Genomic DNA, 19,678 nt, shown 5'->3' on the forward strand with positions numbered 1-19,678 from the left:
TTGAGTCTTATGATTGTATTAGAGACTAACCCCTCTATTGATTGATCCTTTGCCTGAGTTTTCTTGTCTTTGAACACCCTCGATTGAATGTCAGGCTGCTCTGGGTACTTGCTTTGACTTGATGAAAATCCTGAAGATATGTCATCTCAGGGGGGTCAAAAATTAGGGTATGACAGGAGAACATGGTTAGCTAAATTTAGCTATTTTTTTATTACTACATTATTAAAATAAAAATTATAAAATAATTAAATAAAATAAAAATAAATAATTAAAGTGACAATAATATCCTCAAAATCCTGTCAAAAACCTTAAGGCTGACTCTGCCCCTGGCCCTGATGGTTTTGGGGAAGACTTTTACCACAATCACTAGAACATAATCAAAGTTGATTTAACTAATGTTGTTTTACAATTTTTCACCCAAGGTTGAATAATGCCAAACTTCAATGCTAATACCCTTGTCCTGATTCCTAAAGTTAAGGAAGCTAACTGTCTTGGCCAATACAGGCCTATAGCCTTGGCCAACTTTAAATTCAAAATTATCTCTAAAATCTTGGCTGATAGACTTGCCACAATCCTTCCCAATCTGATCTCTGCTAAGCAAAATAACTTTGTCTCTGGCAGGAACGTTAAGGATGGGATATGTTTAACTTCTGAAGCCATAAATATTCTGAATAACAAATGTTTCAGTGTCAATGTGGCCTTAAAAATAGACATAGCCAAAGCTTTTGACACTCTTAGCTTGAATTTCCTTATTCACACTCTTAAATGTTTTGGCTTTAATGATAAGTTCTGCCATTGAGTTCTAGCTATTCCCAAATCTGCAACTATGTCTATTAGCTTTAATGACAATCAAATTGGATATTTTCCTTGCTCCAATGGTGTAAGGCAAGGAGACCCTTTGTCTCCTCTCTTATTTTGTATAGCTGAAGATGTTCTTAGCAGAGGAATCACTGACCTTGTGCACACTAATAAACCGAACCTTATAAAAGCTAACAAGCATAGTTTGGTTCCATCTCATACTTTTTTTGTAAATTATATTATGAGTTTTAGCTCCTTTTTACATGATGAAACTCCGAAATCGGCTGAAATTATTGTTGTTATTCAGGCCTTAGTGCTGGCAAAAGATTATTTTTTTGATAAATTTTGGATAGAATCGGATTGTAGGTTTGCTGTTCAAGCTTGCAACAATCATGCTATGGTGCCTTGGAAACTCCAGTCTCGTTGGCTCTCTTGCTGAGATTACCTATTAACTATTGATTTTAATATATCTCACATTTTTAGAGAGGCCAATTTTTGTGCGGCATCGGTTTAATTTCCAAAACTACAGCTACCTACAACTATGTTCATAGAGATATCAATAGAGATTATTTGCAAAATAATTTTAAAAGTGACAACTATCAAAATTTTGGCTCAATTCATAACAACTTTTGTTTATATATATATATATATATATATATATATATATATATATATATATATATATATATATATATATATATATATATATATATATCCAAAACTTAACAATTATATATAAGAGTACACTTGTGTGATGCACGGATATGTTCTATTTAAACATTAATGATATTATTATAATTAAAAAATTGTGAAATGTAGACATACATGAATTTGTTTTATTTAAATAATAATAATAATTATAATTTAAAAAATAAATTTACAACTATACTTTGCAAGGATATGTTCTATTTAAAAATTAATGACAATTTTTATATTTTTGAGACAAATGTTGTTATGAGTGTTGGAACTTTAACCTTTTTAGTTCAATTCGTAACATCATGATCTGATTAAAATATAACAAAAGAAAAATTGTGGTGTAATTGTTTATATGTGATTTGTGGATGTAGATATGATTGTCAAATTATATAAGTATAGCTTAGAGCTTAGTGGAGTTATAGGAAGTTTTAACTTTTTAGAATTATTGTAATTTTAATTAAGATTTACTTTATTAATTAAAAATGTGTTTAGTGGGGTTAAAGAAATTTTAATATTACTTGGAAGTTATCAAATTTGCAAGTTTAGTGGGTTTATGGGAAGTTTAAATATTTTTAGAATTTTTTAGAATTATTTTATTAATTAGAATTTCTTTAATTTTAATTGTAATTAGTATTTACTTAATTAATTAGAAATGAGTTTAGTGGGGTTAAAAGAAATTTTAATGTTATCGTAAAAGTTATCAAATTTAAGTTATTATTTTTTAATTAATTAATTAATTAATTAATTGTTATTTTAGAGATTTTAATATTTTTTTTTAATTAATTTTATGTGCAAGAACTGTTTAATTAATTAAATAATTAAGAAAATGGAAGAGTGGGGTTATTTTTGTTATTTTATGATTAGATTGTCATTTGGTGGAACATGGAATTAGCTTATAATCTATTACAAATAGATGTTATTTATTTTAATTATTATTAATATTAATATTAGAAAGTTATTAATATTAATATTAGAAAGTTATTAATATTAATTTAGTATGATGATTAAGGTAGTGATTCAATAAAATCTCCATTAAATTCTAATTAACTGAAAATAACTATTCAATTTATTGTATTATTTATTTGGTCCATTTAAAGCCATGGATGCAAGACATTATAACTTAAAATGCTTATAAAAATGACAGGAGAGAGATTTTTAAGACAATAAATTTATCTACAAATGACAGGAAAGAGTATCATGGCATGACAATTAAATTTCTAATCATCCATTCTTAAAAAACTCAACTGAAAAGAAGAGGAAACAATAATGTTTATGGAATAGCATTTCCCGAGTGTACACACAATCTCGGCGCCAGAATTAAACAAGAACTTTTCAGTTTTATAGAAGATTAGAAACTTAATTTCAAATGTCCCCAGCAGAAGGAGACTTCATGACCAAACAATTGTCAACTACAGAAGGAGACTTCAAGTCCTGCGCATTTGAAGCACTAGACTAGTTGCTGATGTGGGATTTTACTATGTTCCCATCTCCCACTGATTAAGCTGTTGCAAAAAACCAGATGTAAATGTTTGTTCTTCTTTGATAACCTTTTGTAGAGTATTCTTTAGTTGGATAAAAATTGGCCTTAATCATTTAATGAACCAAAAGATAAAGATTGTTAATTCAAAGTTATGGAGATTCTATACCATTTTGAATATAAGTCTCACGTGAATTTCTGTCAATAGTAAAGAAAATAATAGAAGAAATATGATTTGCTTACTTTAAGAAGGATGGCTTCTATGGGACTTTTGTCATCATTTCGAGTCACAACAGCAGCAAATGCTGAAATTCTTGCACCTGTTAATATCGGTGTCTGTGTTGAATAAGGTTGCAGTTAATCTAATTAACCAAAAGATAAAGATTGTTAATTCAAAGTTACTCACTTAAATAGAACAAAATAGTGTAGCCATTTTGATTAAAATTATGTATGTTCTAACATATAAAACATAAGAATTTATGATCTGCTTACTTTAGCATAGCCAGCCACTATGACAGAAGTATTTACTAATAGAATTTCCTTTTCATCTCAGCATGTAACGATACACGTTGCCTTTCCACGACATTGACGACCATCATCATCAGAGAGACATTTTGTAGACATAAAATGCATCTCAAATTTGCCCTACACGCATATAAGAAGTTGGAATAAACATACCGCACATGCATGTACACACACAATGAAATTAAAAGATATGACCGAAATATTAAAATGCAAAATTTAACCTTGCAGTGTTTGGGATTGTTCGGAGTAAGATCAACAATGTTTGATACACAACCGGACATAGAAAGTATGCTAATCGTTTTACGATGATTTTCCTTGGATATATTTTATATAACATCTACCACATCCTGCAAATCATATGTTTGATAAATGTAATACAAAATTGCATCTGAAATGTAAACATTGGTTAGTTCATGTTATCCCTGGCCAACATCGACTCTATCATATGAGATGGGTGAGTTTCTAACAACAAATTGTTCTCATACTTACGGCAAGCAATGCGTATAGTAGTTCACTTGAGATTGCAGCATAACAGGCTTTCCACCAGAAGCATATGGATCTATACAACAGTAGTAAGGCCACTATAAGTGATATTTTCACAAATACTTGCAATATTGATCACAAAGCATAGGATGTTTTAGTTATTACTTACTTCATGTAATTTTGAGTATAGAGATCGTTGCGCAATTTTGAAGTTTGTTCAACAGCAAGCGATGCGTGTTTCAGCTTCAGATGTTTGTACACAAATTCAGCAGCACGAAAAAGCTTTTGTGCAGTCCTTAGCTCCACAACCATAAAACAACTGTTCTAAAAGAAGCAGAAAAATGTTCTAATATTCATATTTCAGAATTCTTCATGTCTCATACTGTAGGTGACAGATACTATTATACGCGAGAGGTGACAGATATGTACTGCACTAAATGTGTATTAATTTTTTTGGTCATAAGGTCTCTAATAGTTCATAGTAACCATGCCAATGAAATAGCACATTGATAGAAATCTCCTCATCATTTATATATTATATTCTTCACCAAGCGAGCTTACATCTCAAACGAATCCATAATGGAGTCCTGATAAATGGTAAGATATGAAACACAATATTAGATACAAAGCAAATGGAAAAACATAAATTCAACAATTCACACTTATCAAAATTTAAACTTTAGATGTCATAGTCAAATATTAATTGAATCTAGAAAAAACTGTAACAAGAAAGCTAATTCCTTAAAACTCACTTCAAAACAAGAAAGTTAATTCATTAAAACTCACTTCAAAACATGAAAAGCCATTAAAAGTTCAGGTTACCCTCCCCACTTCAGTGATAGAAATTAACTAATGAATCCATACAATCTCTACCTGATTTTGTAATTACAAACACTCATAAATAAGATAATAACTAAACAAAACAAACAAAAAGTTAACAAAACTAAGAGCAAATAACTATGAGGAACTGTAGTTACTATCAAATAATCAAATTATTGAGTTTTTATATATTTCTATGGATCTTTAAATTTAAATATCTCACTCAGCCAAAGTTCAAATATTAATTCGTCACATGTTCGTGTCTATCTAGTTTTCGTTTGTGTTCGTGTCCACAACGCAGATACACAGTCCCATAAAACAACAGACTCATACATAACCAAATCAATGAATACACAAAGTTTGTTCAAAACAGTGTTGTTCAAAACAGTGTTGCTAAAAAGCAAAGCTGGATTTCTAATACTGTCTCAACACTATGAATGAAGCAAGCAACTTATATACAAAAAAAGCATAATCACTTTCCACCAGCTCAACCAAACTTAAACATGAAATACATGAAACCAACTCAAAAGATTTAATAAGCCAATGGCATAAGATATACCATTATTACTCAAAATTCTGCTACCAAACAACAAGCCAGCATACTGCAGCCGGGTTGGAGCAATAAAAAAACAAAATTGCTAATTTGGAACTACAAATCGATGCAAAATAACCTGTTACAGAACTATAAAAAAGAAGGTTTAGGAGAGTCACCAAATTAGGGCTTTCGTACTTTGGGATTCTCTCTGATGGCGGTATAGAACGATAGCTGTGACGAGGAATTCTGAAGGACATCGTAACCACCGGCCGGAGTTTTTCTGCCAAAATCCCTGACCATTCAGCGGCATTGTTCATGCCGTGAAGACACCATCTAAACGCCCCGTGAAATCAAAAACCAACACGCATCAGACCTATACCTTCGCCGACCATCAACTAAAACCACCGCGAGAACCCCGTCCGAGAAGGTTCCACCGCCGCTGATGTCATCTCCACCGTTCATCACCGAAATCAAAGCCCTCTCACACTGAATCACCATCCCTGCCCTCTTTGTCACCGTATTGTCGTTCCCTGAAGCGCTACTTCCCTCTTTTTGTTTCAATTGTTTTCTCTTTTTTTGTTTGATTTTCCTGAAATACAAAAATTGGCTTCATTGAAATAGAGTAGCGTAAACCTTACAAGGTTATCTCTGCAATTATACAAATTATTTATTTAATTTTTTAAAAGAAGTCATTAAATAAAATGTTAATTAAATAAGACAAATGGTCATTTCTTATTGGTCCATTTCAATTGGGTACTGGTACCCATTCAAAACAACAGGGTACCTAAGAATTTACCTTTTTTTTATTATAGAAATAAACTTTTACCAATCAGGTAAACTTGCATATTAGGATCAGGACAAGATTTACCCTTACTCTTACATTTTGTAGCCATGTGATTTTCCACAATTAAAGCAAGAGAAAACCTCAATTTTATTTCTTTGAGACGATGGATGTTGTCTAGAAAATGGAGCGATTAAGACAATTAAAAGATTCTCATTCTTAATTCGGTTAATTATATTTCGATTTTGAATTATTAATGATTTGCATATGGCTACTTATCTGCATTGAACAACTAAGACTTCTTATTTTTGATTTTGTTTTCGAAATTCTTCTTCGTTTTGGAGGCGACTTAAACATATATTTTTTTATTATGGGTTCATTTATTTATTTGCCCCGGGCCTCTAAAATGTCGGGACCGGCCCTGTCTTTTGGCTTGTAGTGGATTACTGAAATCACACAACACAAAAAAAAAAAAAATACAAAAGTCTTAACACGATGTATACACATCAATAACTTATAATCACAAAAGCATAAAAAACAATATAAAATCCAAATCAAGATTCCGAAACATTAAGCCAGAAAAGTTAACTTAATTTCGTGTTTATCTCTCTCATTGTCTCACTCCCATTATTCAATCTTTTATATTATATATTATCCATTTTATCTTCATCTCATAAAATATACTTTATCAAAATTACATTGTCATGACTTTTGAATCTAAATCTCATAAAGTATCATATGGTTTGGTATCTGCTGTGGAGATTGCTAATCCACAAAATCCCATACGTCCTTCAATTATTGGCTATCTACTTTTCATGGCCCACCTAATTCAATTTTTTAATAACCAACAACAACAGTATTGTCTCAGATTTATTATACTCTTTTTTCTTATACAGATATATTATTTAATTAAATATCTTTTTTAGTTACACATAATTTTTTTTTAGTTTTTTTTTGACATATCACAATAATAATTAAAAAAATCTAAAAATAACTACTCCTATACCCAAAAAAAATATCTCTAACCACACACAGTCTTCCCCTTTCCCTCATTTACAGGTCAAATTCATTTCCCTCTTCATCCTCCAAAAATTCATGTCCAGTCATCAATCTACCAATCAAATGATATTTCAATTTCATACCCTCACTCAATAAAAACCATTCCCTCCCTCAAAATTTCTAACCAACACAACACAACACAACAATCATGGCTTTCTCTTCTCCACACTCTCTCCCAATCTTCACTTTCTCTCTCATTCTCTTCCTCTCCCTTTCTCTCTCTCACTCATCAGACTCCCCACAAACCTACATCATCCACGTGGCAAAATCTCCACGCTCCTCCCTCTTCTCCACCAATCAAAACCATTTCTCCTCCATCCTCAACTCCCTCCCCTCTTCCCCCAACCCATCTTCCATCCTCTACACATACACGTCCGCCATTCACGGCTTCTCCGCCCACCTTACCCCCTCCCAAGCCGACCACCTTAAATCCCACCCCGACATCCTCTCCATCCAACCCGACCAAATCCGCCACCTCCACACAACACACACTCCCGACTTCCTCGGACTCGTCGAATCCTCCGGATTATGGCCAAACTCACACTTCGCCTCCGACGTCATCATCGGCGTCCTCGACACCGGAATCTGGCCGGAGCTCCAAAGCTTCTCCGATCAGTCCCTCTCTCTTTCCACTCTCCCTTCTTCCTGGAAAGGAGCCTGCGAAACATCTCACGATTTTCCTAAATCTTCATGCAACGGAAAAATCATCGGCGCCAAATCTTTCTACAGAGGCTACGAAGCTTACCTTCAAAGACCTATCGATGAAACCGTCGAATCCAAATCTCCGAGAGACACAGAAGGCCATGGAACTCATACAGCTTCAACTGCGGCAGGATCAATCGTCGGAAACGCGAGCTTGTTTCATTTTGCTAGAGGTGAAGCTAAGGGAATGGCAACGAAAGCTAGAATCGCTGCTTACAAGATCTGTTGGAGATCGGGTTGTTTTGACTCTGATATTCTTGCTGCTATGGATGAAGCTGTTTCAGATGGCGTTCATGTGATTTCACTCTCTGTTGGTTCTAATGGTTATGCACCTCAGTATTATCGTGATTCGATTGCGATTGGTGCTTTTGGTGCTGCGCAACATGGTGTTGTTGTTTCTTGTTCTGCTGGGAATTCAGGTCCTGGTCCTTATACTTCTGTTAACATAGCTCCTTGGATTTTAACCGTTGGTGCTTCGACGATTGATCGAGAGTTTCCTGCTGATGTTGTTCTCGGGGATGGTAGAGTTTTTGGGGGTGTTTCTTTGTATTATGGTGATGATTTGCCTGATTATAAGCTTCCTTTGGTTTATGCTAGAGATTGTGGTAATAGATATTGTTACTTGGGATCTTTGGATTCTTCGAAAGTGAAAGGGAAGATTGTTGTTTGTGATAGAGGAGGGAATGCTAGAGTTGAGAAGGGTAGTGCTGTGAGAAGAGCTGGTGGGTTGGGAATGATTATGTCGAATACCGAAGATAACGGTGAAGAGCTTCTTGCTGATGCTCATCTTGTTGCAGCTACAATGGTTGGTCAGATTGCTGGTGATAAGATTAAAGAGTATATAAGATCGAGTGAGAATCCGACTGCTACGATCGAGTTTAAAGGAACTGTGATCGGTGGTTCGGATTCACCTTCTGCTCCTAGAGTTGCTTCGTTTTCGAGCAGGGGTCCGAATTATAGAACTGCAGAGATTCTTAAACCAGATGTTATAGCTCCTGGTGTTAACATTTTAGCAGGGTGGACTGGTAAAGTTGGTCCTACTGATTTGGATTTGGATCCTAGGAGAGTTGAGTTTAACATTATTTCAGGTACTTCTATGTCTTGTCCTCATGTTAGTGGAATTGCTGCACTGCTTAGGAAAGCTTATCCAGGTTGGTCACCAGCTGCGATTAAATCGGCTTTGATGACAACGGCTTATAATGTTGATAATACCGGAGAAGCAATTAAGGATCTTGGAACAGGTAAAGAGTCGAATCCATTTGTTCATGGAGCTGGGCATGTTGATCCTAACAAAGCGCTTAATCCCGGGTTGGTTTACGATATAAACAGTAATGATTATTTAGCATTCCTTTGTTCAATTGGTTATGATGCTAGGAAAATTCAGGTTTTCACTAGAGAACCAACTAGTTTTGATGTTTGTGAAAACGAAAGGAAGTTTTCTAGTCCCGGTGATTTGAATTACCCTTCGTTCTCTGTTGTGTTCGGCGCAAACAATGGATTGGTTAAGTACAGAAGAGTTGTTACTAATGTTGGTGGTTCTGTTGATGCTGTTTACAGTGTCAATGTGAATGCTCCTTTCGGTGTTGATGTTAGTGTTTCACCTAGCAAACTTGTTTTCAGCAGTGAAAACCAAACTCAAGCTTTTGAGGTAACATTCACTAGAATTGGATATGGTGGTTCTCAGAGTTTTGGGTCATTGGAATGGAGTGATGGAGTTCATATTGTGAGGAGCCCAATTGCTGCTAGATGGAGCAATGGATTCTCATCAGCATCCTTTTGATTTTTCACTCTATTATAATGCTTTGTTTATGTGAAAGTGGAAACACATTATTGTTGCCATGCATAGGTGGAAACATGTTATGTATGAAGTTAATTAGTCTTGTATTGTATTGTTGTAACTTTTATGTTAGCTTATTGTACAAACTAAAAAAGAATAATTATTTGGCTTGGTTGTTTATGTTTCATGATGTTGTATTATTAGTAGTAGTTGATGGAGGTCTTGTTCAATAATTTATGGGGATGAAATGGAAAATCTATTAAGTAAAATGTGATTTTTAGACTGTTGAATCAGTGTTATTGTGGTTTTGCCTATTATCGTGTCTAATCTATATCTAATATGCACAAGTATGGTAGCATTGCACCAACATCACTTCAATGAAATCTGGTGAACATGACAACATCTATTTTGGTGAGTTAGTAAAATATAGTCTATTTTGATAATTTACACACCCACAAAGCAATTTTAGTTAAATTATCCAATTATCTTTAATATAAATCACTTCCACTTTTAAATATTCAAACATAAATTTTTTTAGGCTCAGTTGATTATGTTTGGTTCCAGATTTTGAGCAATTAAAATTGATTATGAAAATAGATTTTGACAAGTTTTATTGGTTAGTTTTTGTAACTTTTGAGGGTAAATGTGAGTTTTACACCTAAATTTATTATTGAACCCACTTTAACAGAAATGAAAACATAAATTATTTTACATCAATTTTACAAAATCAATTCATTATAAGCTCTTTTTATCGTTGGAAAACCAAACACACTCCTATTTTTTTATAAAGAAAACAATATGGTTTTCCGGATTTTTTTTCAAAAAGTTGAAAAATCCGATAGTGTAAAATCACCATTTTTTAAAAAAATTCATGCATTAATCGGACTTTTAGACGGGCTACAAAAAATCAAGTAATTTAATTTTTGACGGTTGAGATTTTACCGACAGTTTTGTGCAGCTGTGATTGCATCGAAAGTTGTGTGTGGTCCATAATGAATCCAAACTTGTATAAATAGGGATCATGTACTGTTTAAAAAAAATCTTAGAATGTCTTAATATTCGTTTATGGCAATCGTGTCCTTAAATAGTGTGAAACATCCTATTGATTTTTAGCTTCCCAAGGACACCACAAGTCTCGTTGTTCTGAAATCCTTATTGGATAATCTATTGCCTCACACCGCGAACAAAAAGGTGGATAAGGTTGAGTTTCGTGCACCATGGATTGGTACTGAAGGAAATATGAAATACAACAATATTGAGTTGAAGACTGATGAAGATTTGAAGGTTATGTGGAGAACGTATAACCGTAGGCAAATGAAGGGGCTAATCGAGTTTGATTTGTGACAATTGCTAGATCTATTGATGATATAGTCGAGATGTTAAATCGTCCAGAATTAATTAGTAGTGTCAAAGTTTTATTATTTACTACCTCTATTTCAAAATGACTGTCGTTTAAGATTTTTACACACATATTAAGAAATGCAATGATATTGTCATAAGATGTTACACTTTTACTAAATTAACCCTATTCATGCATTAGAAATCGTATAAAGAGTAATAATTAAATGACATAATTGAAAAAGTAACAATCATTTCTACATTGAATAGTGAGAATGATAGTTATTTTGAAACAAATTTTATTTGCCAAAATGATAGTTATTTTGAAACAGAGAGAGTATTATTGTTTTGTTAAGTTATGTAATTATTTGTGTTAATTTATATTAGTTGACATGTGTTAAGTTATGTTAATTCTCATGTGTTAATTTATGTTAATCATGCAATAATATGAGAAATAAAGTGTTATCTAATAAACTGCATTGTTCAGTTGTCTGAGTAATAATACAAATAATATATGAATAATATAAAAAATAATAAAAGCTACACAAGTTCTCCATAGGGGCTATATATGTTATCTGCGGTGCCAAAGTATAAAACTCACAATTTGAATTTACCAAACCCATAAAATTATCCATAATGGCTGATATCATCTGAAGACGTTGATGGTCAGCCACCATAGGTGGAAGTGGTGACACGTCATCAAAAGGTCCCTCGTCATCTACATGCTAAATTGGTGGGATGATGCGTGTGTGTGATATAGTAAGGTACCATTCTAAGTAACCATCCACACACTCACAGGGAATTGGACCTCTACTGCATGATCTGTAATGGCATGAGCAGAGGTGACAACATTACCCACAAATCCTTAATGCGCTCAGCTGCAACAGCGGGGACTGGTTGTGAGATGTCTTGGACATATCCAAATTGGTGCAAACACCTATCAAGTAAGTGTCTAGCCACTAAGGTTTCTCATCGTAGATAACAAGAAAAAAGGAAGTGTTATCAAACTCTGGTGTATGCGTAGGGTGTCCAAATGACATCGTCTATAGTCAACGCATTAATCCTTCTCTTCTACTTCTGAATAGCACTTGCATGTGCATGCTTGGTCTGCCATCTCTTGGCCCATGTGGAGCCATCAATGATAGGAGTAACTCGTCTGTCACAAATGAAAGGAAAGTGCTTGTGTATCCAACACTACGCAAGAACATAGGTAAATCAACAAATGTCATAAATAAGAACTAAATTAATAAGAAATAATAAATTTTTATACCTCAAATAGACTAATATAACTGGAAAGCTACCTGTCATCCCAACCCTCCACCTCCTTAACTGTTTTTTAGACATCGCCAACAACCGCATTATCGGGCTCATCAGCTAGATCTCTGATCCATCCATCAGCTCGAGCTCCACTACGTCGGAAACTCTGGTGTGCGCGAACCTGCTCATCTATCCGCCTTGTGTGGAGATACTCTCCCCCAACCAAATATTTGAATCCTCAACGTGATATGCCCTCACACGAGCCTTCTCTGTAGCTCTGTCAAGCTTTCTAAAAGCAATCGTTCCGTCCTTTTCCTCTGGTCCTCAGAAGTAAAAAAAAGAAGAAATATGAACTACCATATTTTTTTAAAATCCAAAAATCAACGACTTTTTCGGATTTTTCAAAATATCCTATAACTATCTCAACATTTTCTTTTACCAATTTTTTTGACAAATTTGGTGTGCCTGTTTGCAATTTTAACGGGCTTTCCGAAGTATCGCATCGAAATGCATGCATTTTAATCATATTTTTTAAAATATCGGATAAAAATGTATAAGAAACATGAATTTTTACCGAAAATTTTCAAAATATCCTGTAAAAATGCATGAGAAACATGAGTTTTTAACAAACATTTCAAAAATGTCGATAAGAATACATGTTTTTTAATAAAAAAAATCTGACAAAAAATTAAAATTATCGATAAAATTGTATATTTGAAAAATTCAGTAGTTAACTCAAAAAATCTAGTTAGACACAACTTTTAAAAATACTCAAAATGTTACATATAATATAGGAAGGTTTAGGAGTTAAGTATATTATAGTCAGCACGTTAAAAAATATAAGATCAATTAATCATTAGGAGTCTTAACTCTTAATATCACATTAAGTGTTAAGACTAACTATACTTATACTTTAACCACCTTAAACATTGATCAATTGGCACATAGTCAATTTTTTTCTAATCAGAAGGTTTAGGAGAGTTCAAGTGAGATTATTTATAAGCTGTATTCTTATGATTAATCTATATACTTTTTTTAATTTTTCCTAATTCTGTTTACTATTTACTTTCAATATGCAAGTTAGTATTGACTGTAACACATAAACAACTCAACAATTCACGTAGGAGTCTCAGATCAAAATAATATTAATTTCTCAGTATTGCAAGTAATTTGATTTTATATTTTAATTGATATATCAAATATGTATTAATTTTTAAATACTTTTTTCATTTATTTTTTGTTTTGACTTGATGCTTTTTTTATTACTTGCGAATAAATATTTTATATATTCCCTTTATAATATTAAATACTCACTCTCAACATTAATTTTTTATATTTACAATTTTTCTTTGATTTTTCATTCAATCAAATAAAGAATGCTAAAATTATTTTTCCTCCCTTTCAGCTTTCTCTTCTAACTACAAAACTCATAGTTTTCTTTTCTCTTTCTTGCCATGATCAGTTATCAACAATTAAGTAACATCCTGTTAAGTATTTATAATAAAATTTGAATCTATATAACATGTGTCAGGATGGCCGAGTGGTTTAAGGCGCCAGACTCAAGTTCTGGTCTTTGAAAGAGGGCGTGGGTTCAAATCCCACTTCTGACAATTTTTAATTTTTTGGTTTTTTTTTTTTTCATTTATGGTGTTCTATGTTAATGTTTCCTTCTTAAGCTTATGATATTTTTCAGTTATTCATAAAATGTTTAACAATACTAATAATTCTAACAACCAAAACATAGGTTCATATCATCTTTACAAAGAATAACACAAACAACATAAAACACAAGATGTGTGTAAGAACTTCAAAACTTAGCAACAATTTTGGACAATCTAGTACTCTTCAAGCAACTACTGCCAAAACATTTGGAGTTTGATGATGAACAGCATGAACAAAAGCAACCCTTTGCAACTTTCTTATGGAGATAGCATTTGCAGGAGCAGCATATCCATGGAAGACTAATGAAAAAGAAAAAAAAAATTAACTCATGATTATTTTGAAACAAAAGCATGTGAAAGCAATGTTTAAAAATGAAATGGTTAGAAACAAAAACTGAGTACCTGATCTGCTTCTTGAAGTAATGAGATTCAGATGTTATGTGTTTTCCTCTGCATCAAATGCATTGGTATTTATTTAGTTAATTAAGACTTATAGATATAAATTAATCGGTAATATAAAGATTACGAGAAAAAGTTGGAGATTCATACGTGAGTGTGAAGGGATCTGAAATAGAGCCTACAAAATCATCAAGCCTGTTAAAGAAAATGTTGGTTTTCAAATAGGCCTGTTAATTTTCAACCTTGGTGATGATAATGTAACATAATATAATATTTACATGAAAAGGTTGAGTTCTTACTCTTTGCAGCATGTTGAAGCTGAATGAACACCTTCTAGTAATTTTAACTCTTCCTATGAGCAATATAAATCTCAAGGTCATTACTATGATTATGCAATTAAATCAAACTAGCATAGACACAAACACCGGACACAGACATATACACCAGACAAATATTAATACATAAACATAGTAGAAGTGATCGCATGTAATAGCAAGTGTTATACTATGGTGTCGGTGTCCAATACAAGTTAATCTTAGAAATATGCACCTGAAGTAAATTAATCTCTCTTTCCAAACCTTGAATCTTCACCATCTGTTTCCTCTTCCCATGAAAATCTACAAACCCTGGAAGTGGTGACTTTGGACTCATTTGTGTCTCAAATGGAGGTTTTGATGTTAAGGACACTGAAGAGAAGTTGTATTCACCATCCATTTGAAATTTCTAAAACAAATGAACAAATGTAGTGTGGCTATGGCTAGAGAGTGAACAAAATTTGAAACTTTATGGTTGGTTAGTGGAAAGTTAGAAACTTGAGAAATGGGTTAACTTTGTACTTGCACATGAGCACTTAAAATTGGGTTGGTTGAGATTTTCCAGAGAAAGTGACAAAAGGGTAACAAAGCACACGTGACTGTCATGTAGGAAAGTGAAAACTGGAAAAAAGAAAGAGTTTTCAGATTTTGCTTTTTTTTGTTTGTGAAAAGAAGGTTTGGAAAATATGATAATAGAGGGACATATAGTCAAATTGGGAATTATAAAATGGTAAAATTGTTATTTTTAGATGAAAGTGTCAGAGATGCTCTGCAGTATCGAAGTTGCTGAAAGATGTAATGTGACAACACCTATTAGAGCCATGCAAATGGTCATTGATTTATTATAAACTAGGTAAAACTATATTTAATGGTTTCATTTCATCACTATGCTAACTATTTTGGAGAGCATGCTTGTGTAGATATTCTTGCAAAATGGAGAGAAAATTGTTTTAGAATATCTTTTGTTATGGTTCATGATCCTTATGTTACTTTCTTGTTACTAAATATCAACACAAAGCTAAACAATTTTTCAACAAAGTGTTTGAATTTACAACAATGGCATCTTCAACTAGAGCAGTAACACATTCATACTACAAGTGATTGGTTTCTTCCTGAACATTCTGTCCTAAATTATCAGCTATCTGCACAACAGAAATTACAGCTCACGGCTCAAAGGGCCGGATCATTATGATTACAACGTAGATTGATCGCTAAAACGTCTAACTTAAACCAGCAATTGTTATTAGCCCCAAAGAAGTACATACTCTGAAAGAAAGAAAAAGCATATAAAGGATGATGAGACCTATTCCAAACATTCTGCTAGGATGCATGTTGTTGCGCGGTAAAACAACAAGTGCCCATAGAAGTCCTGTGATAAGAAATCCCATTGTGTAGAATAAGCTACTGTCTTTAGGCACCACGTAGGAAGAAGGTTTCTTTGACCATGCACCAAGCAGCAATGAGAATCCCAAACCAACAAGTGTGTTGAACATAGGACCTGCATAGGATCCAGATAAAGCTATCTGAACTCCATCATCTCCATCTAATGCCAATGCAACATTTGACATTAAATCTCCCATTGAATTTCCCCATGCTAATACAGTTAATCCAAGAATCGATGGATTAATTCCGAAAACTACACCAAACGCTACTAATAGAGCCACAAGCTCATTTGCTATTATGTAGAACCACACTATGCTCATAACAAATCCTCCGAGAACCCAAGGGATCAAATACTGAGACGGTGGACAATCAGACACTGTGTATTTATACGCAAGAATACCAAGTGTGCTTCCAAGAGAAACGCCAAAACAATAAGCAAGTATAATACTCGTATAACTCACATTGTCTTGGGTGCTCCACAAAAAGGCCAAGAGAATGGGAGCCAATGAAGCACTAGCCACGGCGAAGAACTTTGACCATACTTCCTCGTGAACCATTGGAATTGTTAGCCGTCTAGGAACTGCCAGTGGCATCTCCATGAGTAAAAAAAGCTTTGAAACAGAGAACGACGACCTGGTGTTTTCCGTGGATCCATCACTCCACCCCCATGGAGGCCTCTCATCATCTGAAAAATTGATTTTATTTGCCTGGTTTGAATATATTGCCACATTTGAAGACCACATCCACTGAGGCAGGGAAGGAGGGAGACGGGGAGGATCAGTCTCAGTGTCTAAGTCAAGCAAAGAGCTATATATTGTCGTATCCTCTTCAGAACCAACAGCGAATACACTTCCTTGGACAGGAAGCAAAGGTGTCACAGCATCCAATTTCAAAATCCGTGCATGTTTCCGCAGTAGCTCATTGGCAGCAACAATGAATGCATAAAGAACATAAATCGATACAAAAGCAATGGCTGCCCCAATACCTATCTTACCAACAAACAAAATCACAAGCAGCACAAAAAGGGTGAACAGAAAGAAACTCAGGTCCCTTACAAAGCACCGTTGATCAATTTGAACCTTCCTGTCCGCAACACAAAGAGAAACAGTTCCAACAACAACAGTGGTAACAAACAGAGCACCGCCTAATACACTATTAAGACCAACTTCACCCGTATCAGTCCCAACAAACGAAGCTATACTAGCAAACACATCTGGTGCACCATTTCCAAGTGGAAGCAAAACAACACCAGCCACAGTTGGTGGCAATTTCAAGAGCTTCGAGAGATGCTCAAGAGAAGGACAAAAATAATCCGCCGCAGTATTCCCCAAGAGATAAAACAAAGCAGCAAGCCAAACACCCAATACTAGATAACCAAGAACCCTAAAACCTTGACATTTACAATAGAAAAACCTCAAGTAATCAATGTACCCTTCAGAAGTACACTGAGGATTAACCTTTAAGAATTCACAAGGGCTATCAAAACCTTCATGGTGGAGCAATCCAACACACAGTCCAGGTGTAATCACATCCAAACCATTACCAACATCTACACTTGAAGAAGTGTTAGCACTAATCTCATCCATTCTACGACGAATCACCGAAACCGAAACCCCATCCTTCAAAATTGAATTTTGAGACAACCCATGATGATTAACCAAGTATGCAGATTGTCTGAGAAGCGGATTACGAATTATATCTTCCCTATTATAAAAAAAGAACAAAACAACCATAGCACACAACCCATTGAAAACCCCATGAATTTTCCTGCGTCTTAAACCCAATAACCCACTCAGCGGCTTCATTTCCAATCCTCTAACAACACAAAAACCGTCCGCGAATCAAATCTCAGCTCCCAATTACTTGAAAATCGTCTAGGGTTTCTGTTTCTTGAACGCGAAACGAAACCCTAAGAATTTGAACTAACACAATTTGAAGCAGAATTTGATGGGGAAAACTTTGCATTACAAATAACCAGCGTGAAAATTAAGGAAATTTGAAACTTACCCGGTGAATTGAACAAAAAAAGTATGGATTTAGGGTTTTCGATGTGGCAGTTTGTAGTACTTGGTAATGGGGAATTGGAACCTCGATTTGGGTATTTCGGTATTTGAATTTACGCGACGAAACTTCTTCAGAGCTTGAAGTTTGCAACGATAACTTGGATTGATGTGGTTTGGAATTTAGATAAAAGCCATATTCACACGTTAATTTTGTTTCTATCTTGATGAACAAAATTTGATTCTTCTTTGCTTTTTCTTTTTTATTTTTGTTATATTTTGGCTAAAAATATTTAACTTCTCTTGTTTTTTTTTGGTTAACTTAACTTGCTAACTGTTTTTTTCTTTAAGAAACTTAACAAGAATCACTTATTGTTTCGACAAAATCTTTAAAACTATTTTGGTTTCATAACTGATAATCATGCATACAAAAATAAATAAACATGTTAGTAGTTAATTGGTAAGGTAAGATTTAGAGAAATTTTTTATATATATTCACACATGACATGGGATCGGATGTGTGTGGTATTGAATGAAATGAAATGAAATAGAGTCATAATTAATGAGATTTTATTGTTTAAATTTATAATAATGATTGAAATGGAATGGAACATGATGAAATTCATTTCATTCTATTTTTCATTTTTTGTTTCATTCTATTTTGAATGTATGTGATGGAATGAAATATTTTAATAAAATAATTAAATAATAGAGTGAGATCTATATTCTATTTCATTTCGCTTCATTCCACTTTGCTATGTTCTATTATACTCTACTCTACTCTATTATGTTTCATCAATCTAAATGTAGCTCATATACTAGAGGACCCAAAATATCGATATTATCTTAAGAATAAGGTTTTAGCCTAGGCTTAGCTCTGACACTCGCATTTATAGGAATTTTAAGGGGGCATTGAACAAATATATATTATTCTTCGTATGTAAAACTAAGAGGTAAATATTTTATTTAATTTTGATGTATCAATTATATATAATCAAAATAACATAATGGATTACATATCTACTCAACATCTGTTTTTCTAGTTTTGTCAGTCATGGTTGATACATATCTACATTGATGCAAACAACCTAATGATATGTGATTTTAAGATATACTGACAACATTTTATCTTAAAGGCATTGTACAGACTAACTATAATAATATAGATCACGAGTTCTTATTAAGGTTTATTGAGAAATGATACTCTAAGACATCGTAATTTTAGCTATCTACATGGGAGATAACCCATACAGTGAATGACGTTTCATGTTTACTCCATTTGCTTATTAGTGGTCGATTATTAGATCATACTTCTTAGACGCTTCACATGCTGGTTAAAGAATTGGGAGTTGATGTCATGGATGTTGAAAAGGAGATTCGACGGACCCGAGGATGTCATACAAGTTTTAAATGACCGAAGGAATTGTACAAACATCATTTGATATCCTTTATTGTTCATCGCGACAATTTCGAGCACATGGAGCATCATTGACTTTGACTTTGTACTATAAAAACTTATTTCTTGTACTTGGTTGGCACAATCATTTTTGTTGATAAGACTACAACATATACTAATATATCGCATACCTGATATACTTCATAAAGGTAGCCAATATTCATGAGTTCTCTTAGGGAGATGCAACTATTGTTCACTTCTACGTCCAACTAAATGAG

The 19,678-nt window shown here is 33.6% G+C and overlaps 3 protein-coding genes, 1 long non-coding RNA gene and 1 other non-coding gene across 9 annotated transcripts; 2 read left to right on the forward strand and 3 right to left on the reverse strand.

Moving 5' to 3' along the window:
* Positions 1 to 2,697: 2,697 nt before the first annotated feature.
* On the reverse strand, positions 2,698 to 6,004 carry LOC131616438 (uncharacterized). Of its 5 annotated transcripts, XR_009288102.1 has the most exons (7): positions 5,510 to 6,004; positions 4,149 to 4,566; positions 3,986 to 4,055; positions 3,718 to 3,843; positions 3,464 to 3,616; positions 3,215 to 3,333; positions 2,698 to 2,996 (listed from the first exon to the last, which is right to left on the reverse strand). It is a non-coding gene; the product is annotated as an uncharacterized LOC131616438 (long non-coding RNA). The 5 variants fall into 5 exon arrangements; XR_009288101.1 differs by having other exon boundaries at positions 2,698 to 3,078; positions 3,718 to 4,055; positions 5,510 to 6,002; XR_009288100.1 differs by having other exon boundaries at positions 3,718 to 4,055; positions 5,529 to 6,000.
* A 1,150-nt stretch (positions 6,005 to 7,154) lies between these two features.
* LOC131616439 (subtilisin-like protease SBT1.4) lies at positions 7,155 to 9,839 on the forward strand. Its single transcript, XM_058887764.1, has one exon. It carries the CDS (start codon positions 7,322 to 7,324, stop codon positions 9,653 to 9,655), a length of 2,334 nt encoding a protein of 777 aa, XP_058743747.1. The 5' UTR covers positions 7,155 to 7,321; the 3' UTR covers positions 9,656 to 9,839.
* A 3,934-nt stretch (positions 9,840 to 13,773) lies between these two features.
* On the forward strand, positions 13,774 to 13,857 carry TRNAL-CAA (transfer RNA leucine (anticodon CAA)). The gene has a single exon. It is a non-coding gene; the product is annotated as a tRNA-Leu (tRNA).
* Positions 13,858 to 13,947: 90 nt separating this feature from the next.
* On the reverse strand, positions 13,948 to 15,465 carry LOC131616441 (guanine nucleotide-binding protein subunit gamma 3-like). The gene is made up of 5 exons (XM_058887766.1): positions 14,857 to 15,465; positions 14,607 to 14,659; positions 14,458 to 14,502; positions 14,311 to 14,358; positions 13,948 to 14,208 (listed from the first exon to the last, which is right to left on the reverse strand). The coding sequence occupies exons 1-5, from the start codon at positions 15,019 to 15,021 to the stop codon at positions 14,055 to 14,057; spliced, it is 465 nt and encodes a 154-aa protein (XP_058743749.1). The 5' UTR covers positions 15,022 to 15,465; the 3' UTR covers positions 13,948 to 14,054.
* A 146-nt stretch (positions 15,466 to 15,611) lies between these two features.
* On the reverse strand, positions 15,612 to 18,281 carry LOC131616440 (cation/calcium exchanger 4-like). The gene has a single exon (XM_058887765.1). The coding sequence runs from the start codon at positions 17,807 to 17,809 to the stop codon at positions 15,842 to 15,844; it is 1,968 nt and encodes a 655-aa protein (XP_058743748.1). The 5' UTR covers positions 17,810 to 18,281; the 3' UTR covers positions 15,612 to 15,841.
* Positions 18,282 to 19,678: the final 1,397 nt, after the last annotated feature.

Source organism: Vicia villosa, linkage group LG7 (assembly GCF_029867415.1).
Source record: "Vicia villosa cultivar HV-30 ecotype Madison, WI linkage group LG7, Vvil1.0, whole genome shotgun sequence".
NCBI classification, from domain to species: domain Eukaryota; kingdom Viridiplantae; phylum Streptophyta; class Magnoliopsida; order Fabales; family Fabaceae; genus Vicia; species Vicia villosa.